Source organism: Crocuta crocuta, unplaced genomic scaffold (genome assembly GCF_008692635.1).
Source record: "Crocuta crocuta isolate KB4526 unplaced genomic scaffold, BGI_CrCroc_1.0 scaffold35, whole genome shotgun sequence".
Classification (NCBI taxonomy): Eukaryota; Metazoa; Chordata; class Mammalia; order Carnivora; family Hyaenidae; genus Crocuta; species Crocuta crocuta.
In genome coordinates, this window is record NW_027530625.1 from 2,477,303 (window position 1) to 2,483,625 (window position 6,323).

Genomic DNA, 6,323 nt, shown 5'->3' on the forward strand with positions numbered 1-6,323 from the left:
AGAAGGGGGGGAAAGAGAGAGAGGGGGGGGGGGGGGTGAGAGAGAGAGAGAGAGAGAGAGAGAACACGAGTGGGGAAGGGGCAGGGAGATGGAGACACAGAATCTGAAGCAAGCTCCAGACTGAGTTGTCAGCACAGAGCCTGATGCAGGGCTCAAACTCATGAACCATGAGATCATGACCTGAGCTGAAGTCAGATGCTTAATCAACTGAGCCACTCAGGCGCCCTTATACTTTTTTTTTTTAAGTTTATTTATTTTGACAAAGAGAGCATGTGCCCAAGTTGGGGAAGGGCAGAGAGAGAGGGAGAGAGAGAATCCCAAGCAGGCTCCATACTCTCAGCACAGAGCCTGATACGGGACTTGAACTCACGAACTACAAGATCATGACCTGAGTTGAAATCAAGAGTTGGGATGCTTAACCGACTGAGCCACCCTGGCGCCCCACAAAAACAGAATACAACTAAATTCAATAAACCTTAACTGTTTGTCTATCACATACAAGGCAGTGTTCTAAGACTATGGAGAATACAAAAATAAACATACATGATCCTGGGCCTCAAGAAACTTGTAGTCTAGGGGCACTTGGATGGCTCAGTCAGCTGAGCGTCCAACTGTTGATTTCAGCTCAGGTCATGATCCCAGTGTCATGGGATCAAGATCCATATCAGGCCCCCTGCGATGAGCGTGGAGTCTGCTTAAGATTCTCTCTCTCTCCCTCTGCCTCTCTGTTTGTGCTTTCTCTAATTTAAAAAAAAAAAAAAAAGAAGAAGAAGCTTTGCAATCTAATGGTAGAAACTGATATATTTGCTATCACAGAAGGTAAAGCGGTAAAATGGAGCAATAAGGTGCTATGTGGCAAAGGTCAGTGCAGGAAAAAAAGAACGGGATTTCTTTTTTAAAAATGTTTTATGTTTATTTGTTCTTGAGAGAGAGAGAGAGATACCCACACAGAGTGCAAGCAGGGGAGAGGCAGAGAGAGAGAGAGGGAGACACAGAATCCGAAGTAGGCTCTAGACACAGAGACCGATGCAGGGCTTGAATCCATAAACAGTGAGATCATGACCTGAGCTGAAGTTGGACACTTAACAGAATGAGACACCAAGGTGCCCCAAAAAACAGGAATTTTAATTTTTTTAATTTTTTAAAATGTTTTATTTATTTCTGAGAGAGAGAGAGAGAGAGACAGCATGAGCACGGGAGGGGCAGGGAGAGACACACAGAATCTGAAACAGGCTCCAGGCTCTAAGCTGGCTGTCAGCACAGAGCCCGACATGGGGCTCGAACCCACGAACCATGAGATCATGACCTAAGCCAAAGTCAGATGCTCAACCGACGACGCCACCCAGGCACCCCAAAAACAGGAATTTTTAAGAGCAAATAAATTCAGGTGTATACTCTGCTGAGTCGCTGCAGCAAAACCCACTTAAACTTCATCAAGTCTTGGCTCTAATATTTGTTCTGCCTTACACAACAATTGTGTAAATGATAGAATGAAAATGAAGGTACCCTGAAAACTGTAAGCAGCTACGTACATCCTAATCATTGCTAATAATTCTGACTGTGGAATCCAGGAGCCCTGCATGGCGAAAGTAGCATCTAAGCTAAAGCCCAAAAGGGGCAACAAGGGCACTGTATAGAGGAAATATGAGTGGTAGTTATAGATGTGAACCCTAGACCCAGACTACCTAGGTTTGAATCCTAGCTCCTCCACTTACTTCCCAGCTTTGTACCTTTGGAAAGTTACTTAATCTGTCTGTGCTTCAGTTACCTGTCTATAAAATGGACCAAACATTATACATAACTCATAGAGTATGAAATGAGTCCATATTTGTGCTATGTAAGTATTTTAAAAGCAGGTGATAGAAACAGACTGAGCAGAAGCAAAGGAGGAGGAAAGTTCAGAGCGTGTTGTCAGAAGAGAGCAATCCAATGTGCTTAGAATGGAAACTAAAAAGAAAAGTGATGAAGTGTAACACGTACCTAGAAAAGCGTGCTATTTGTCATCCTAAAAAGCTATTAACTGCATCAGAAAAAGAGCTCTCCTAGGGAGGCTTTCCAACCTAGTTCATTGATTATGTGTACATCCTTAGGCAGATCATAAACTCTATGGAGCTCAGTACCCCTCAGTGAAGTAAGAAGGGTACAGAACTAGAAGAACTCTGATTTACTCTTAGCTCTGAAATTCTAGAAAAGGGACTAGAGAGTCATTAGAGACACGCACTATCCCATAGGACACCTAGAGCTACATGTAATTAGTCCAAATTGGGATGTGTCATAAACGTCAAATATTCACATTTCATAGACAGTACCCAAAAAAGGGTAAAATATTAAATTAATAATTTTTTTATAATGTTTTATTTATTTCTAGGAGAGAGAGAGAGAGACAGCATGGGCAGGGGAGGGTCAGAGAGAGAGGGAGTCACAGACTCTGAAACAGGCTCTAGGCTCCAAGCTGGCAGTCAGCACAGAGCCCGACGCGGGGCTCGAACCCATGAACCGCAAGATCATGACCTAAGCGAAAGTCGGACGCTTAACCGACTAAGCCACCCAGGCGCCCCTTAAATTAATAATTCTATATTGATTACATGTTGAAATTGAGTTAAATAAAATATTACTAAGATAAATGAAAAAGGGGAGTACCTGGGTGGCGCAATCGGTTGAGTGTCCAATTCTTGATTTTGGGTCAGGTCATGATCTCACGGTTTGTGAATCAAGCCCCTCGTTGGGCTCTGCACTGTTAGTGCTTGGGATTCTTTTTCTCCCTCTCTGTCCCTCCCCTGCTCGCTCTCTCCCTCAAAATAAATAAATACACTTTAAAAAAAAAAAAAAAAAGATTGATTTCAACTGTTTTTTTTTAACGTGACCGTTTGAGGCTCATGTTTCTGAGCATTTTATTTCTACCAGACAGCACTGCTGGAGACTATTTTCATAAGACATAGGAGAATATGATTCTGTGGCCAAAAAGATAAACAAAATGGCAGGTATTATCAGAAAGGGTCTTGAAAACACTGAAAACACTTTTCTAGCCCTATACAAAGCCATAGTGTATTCCTAACTGCCGCACTAGGTTCGATTTTCTTTGCAATACTTGAAAAAGATACAATGAAAAACCAAACTCAGGTAAACAATGATCAATAAAACAAGCACTAAGGTGAGTGACTAAACTAATGGGTTGAAGACTACTGTTTGTAATGAGAATCTATAAAATCAGAGTTCAAAATGAGGAGGTACAAAATCTCAGAAAAAAGCCAGGCAGAATTTTTTGAAGCTTTATGGAAGTATCTGAAATAAAGGTACAACTTTGCAGACCAAGGAGCCTATGTAAAAAACTCAGAGATGGCTCAAACTAAACAAAAGTGAGTTCCAAAAATATTACATTAACTATTAATTCAAAAAAGTGATTGTTATGGAAATGCACAGTTCCTTGTACAACTTCCTTACTTATATGTCACGTTTAAGAACCGTTCAAGAGATCAATCTACAAGTTATAGAATCCCTACTCCCCCAAATTCTTCAGTAGTCAGTAAACCTAGCTTTATCATTCATTCTTCCTCTTGGCCAGATATAGAATCTATATCTCCTATGATCCTCTCTGAAATCTTTATTGTAGATGAGAACCACATGAGCTCTTTTATAAGAAAAATTATGTTTTCATATATTTCATTTATTCCTACAAAACAGCTTTGAACATTCAATCTAATACTAGTGATCTGACCACATTCAATTCAAAATAGAGAGATTGTGATTAGATCTAAAACATCCTATGCATTTATTATTTTATTTAGTGCCTCCAACTTCTAGTCAATTTGAAAACACAGGTGAGGGGTGCCTGGGTGGCTCAGTCCGTTACGTGTCCAACTTTGGCTCAGGTCATGATCTCACGATTCGTGGGTTGGAGCCCCATGTCGGGCTCTGTGGTGACAGCTAGCTCAGAGCCTGGAGCCTGTTTCAGATTCTGTATCTCTCTCTGACCCTCCCCTGCTCACGCGATCTCTCTCTCTCAGAAATAAAAAAATTAAAAAAGAAAGAAGAAAACACAGGTGAATTGCTGTCTTCTTTTCTACCAGAACAAATCTCTTCCACACAAATATCCATTAAGTAGCCCCAGTGATTTGTATTCTTCCTCTGACACAATCTTCTATTTTGGCTCTAAAGCCTCAGAAAAGGTGCTCCTGGAATACTTTCTTGGCTTGTCTAATTTTAGTTTCTAATTCATGCCAAGAAGTAGAAACAAAATTAAATTTTTTTAAAAATACTCCAGACATGAACAACACAAGTACATTAATCTGGTCAAACCATTTCCAAGACAAAGAAGAAAAGCCTCCACTTAAGAGAGAAAAATTCAGAATTCTCTTTTCCCAATAGTTGCCCAGAAGATTAAAAAAAAAAAGTATTGAAACAGATACACACTAAGTACAATTTAATAGTATCACAAAGAGAAATGAAATGGTTTGACACTTATACTTCCTTAAGATGGGAAGAAAATCCAATGTTTATTAAACTAAACGGTCTGAAGAAAATCCAACTGATTATCTTTCAAATAATTTCAACAGCCAATCTCAAATTAATATCAAAACACACTGTAATAATAAGCAACGTTTTATTAATTATATACACAAAGCTTAAAACAGCTTTACGCGTGCTAAAAAAAAAAAAAAACCAAAAAAGTCCACATCAAATCGCTGGTATGAAAAAATCAACTTCATGTAAGGAATTAACAATGCCACCACAAGACATCTGGTTAGTTTTCCACTAATTAGGGCCCAATCTTGGTTGTATCCTCATTTCCTTAAAAAAGCATGTAACAGAGGAAGCCACAAAACTAATGTCTGAAGGACTCAGATGAACATAAATAAAAGCTACATTTCTAGTACTGGCTTTGTCCCCATTTTGATCAAATTATCCTATGAAAAAGGGGGAAATGCACAAGAATGACTCCCCCATCAAATGGCACATACAGCTAACATGTAAGTACACTTAACTTACATCCACCAGAGCTGATGTGACCTTAAACATTTTGCATACTTGTTGACTGATGTTAAATATCAACTTCCTGTATCAACAGAGCAGAAAAAAAAAAAGTAGTATCTTCCTTAAGAGAAAGAATTTACAAAGATACATTGCTTTAAATCCACAGATGGAAGGGAAGAAAAAGAACTCAAAACTAGAAACAGTTTACCCACTTAGCACACAGTAAATCGAAGTTAATTGAACAAGTGAAACAGGCACTAGCACTCATGGCTAAACACTGTCAGACACCTTAGCACTGGTTTTAACAAACGCAAGGGAGGACTTGTCAGAAAAGCAGTACACCAAACACTGACATTCCTCCTCGCTTTCATCCATTCCTTTACCCACACATACCTGCACTGTCACTTGGACTAAGCAGTAACAAAGAGCTCATCTCCTTGGGGAAACCAAGAAAATGAACTCTTGAGTTAAAGGATTATAAGGAAACAACCTCAGGGGCAGAAAAGTATTTGTATGGAAGGCCTACTACTTTATCCACTGAAATTGGCTCAACAGCCTACTGGGAAACGGTTCATATCTGAACTAGAAGTACAGCAACACTCGTACCAAGGAATTGGGACGCCGGGTACGGAAAGAGGGACGACCTGACGCTCTCTGACATCGCTACCCGACCGCTCTGGCCCACCGTCTCCCCGTTCCGCCGGGACCTAAACACACTGGGACTGCGTTCCGGGAGCAGGTGGTATCTCCTGTCAGACGCCGGCCACCCAGCGCTCTTGTCACCACGTCTGAGGGATGACCCCATCTCGAGGGCACTGTCCACTGGGACTCGGTCGGCCTCCGGGAGACCGGGGTCGGGGTGAGCGGAGAGGAGTCCTCCAAGCAAGGCTGTCAGGGGTCAGAGCCCTGGGGTAACCCGAAGGCCAAGAGGGGCAACCCCGGGGCAGAGGCCGCGACATCCCTCGGGATCCCCTCCGAGGAAACTGGAACGGCATTCGGGGGACTCGGGCTCTCCCCACCCCACCCCACCTCGCTCTCCACGTGACGCCTAGTCTGACCGGGTCGCTTCGCCCCGCAATAGGCCCTCCACCGGAACCGGACCGGACGGGATGCCGGCGGGGGTCCCGCGGAGAGAGGAAGGGCGGGTCGGCGGGAGCCCCACAGCCGGAAGGGGCGAGCCCCGCAAGCAGCGCTCCCGTCCCGGCTGGACTCACCTTCAGGTCGTTCTCCGGGAGGTATTTGCACAGCCGCGCTATCTCCACGTACTTGTCCAAGTCTAGGGGCGCCATTTTAGAAATAACAAGCCCCGACGGCGGCGGCGGCAGCGGCGGCGGCAGTAGTNCAGCGGCGTA

The 6,323-nt window shown here is 42.9% G+C and overlaps 1 protein-coding gene across 1 annotated transcript in view; it reads right to left on the minus strand.

The window, feature by feature from the left end:
- Nucleotides 1-6,306, minus strand: part of PPP6C (protein phosphatase 6 catalytic subunit) — a 36,600-nt gene extending 30,294 nt beyond the window's left edge. Inside the window, exon 1 of the mRNA XM_077768221.1 lies at nucleotides 6,186-6,306. Within this exon, the coding sequence (XP_077624347.1) occupies nucleotides 6,186-6,260 (75 nt within the window). The 5' untranslated portion in view covers nucleotides 6,261-6,306. The remainder of the gene's footprint in view (nucleotides 1-6,185) is intronic.
- Between the last annotated feature and the right edge of the window lie 17 nt (nucleotides 6,307-6,323).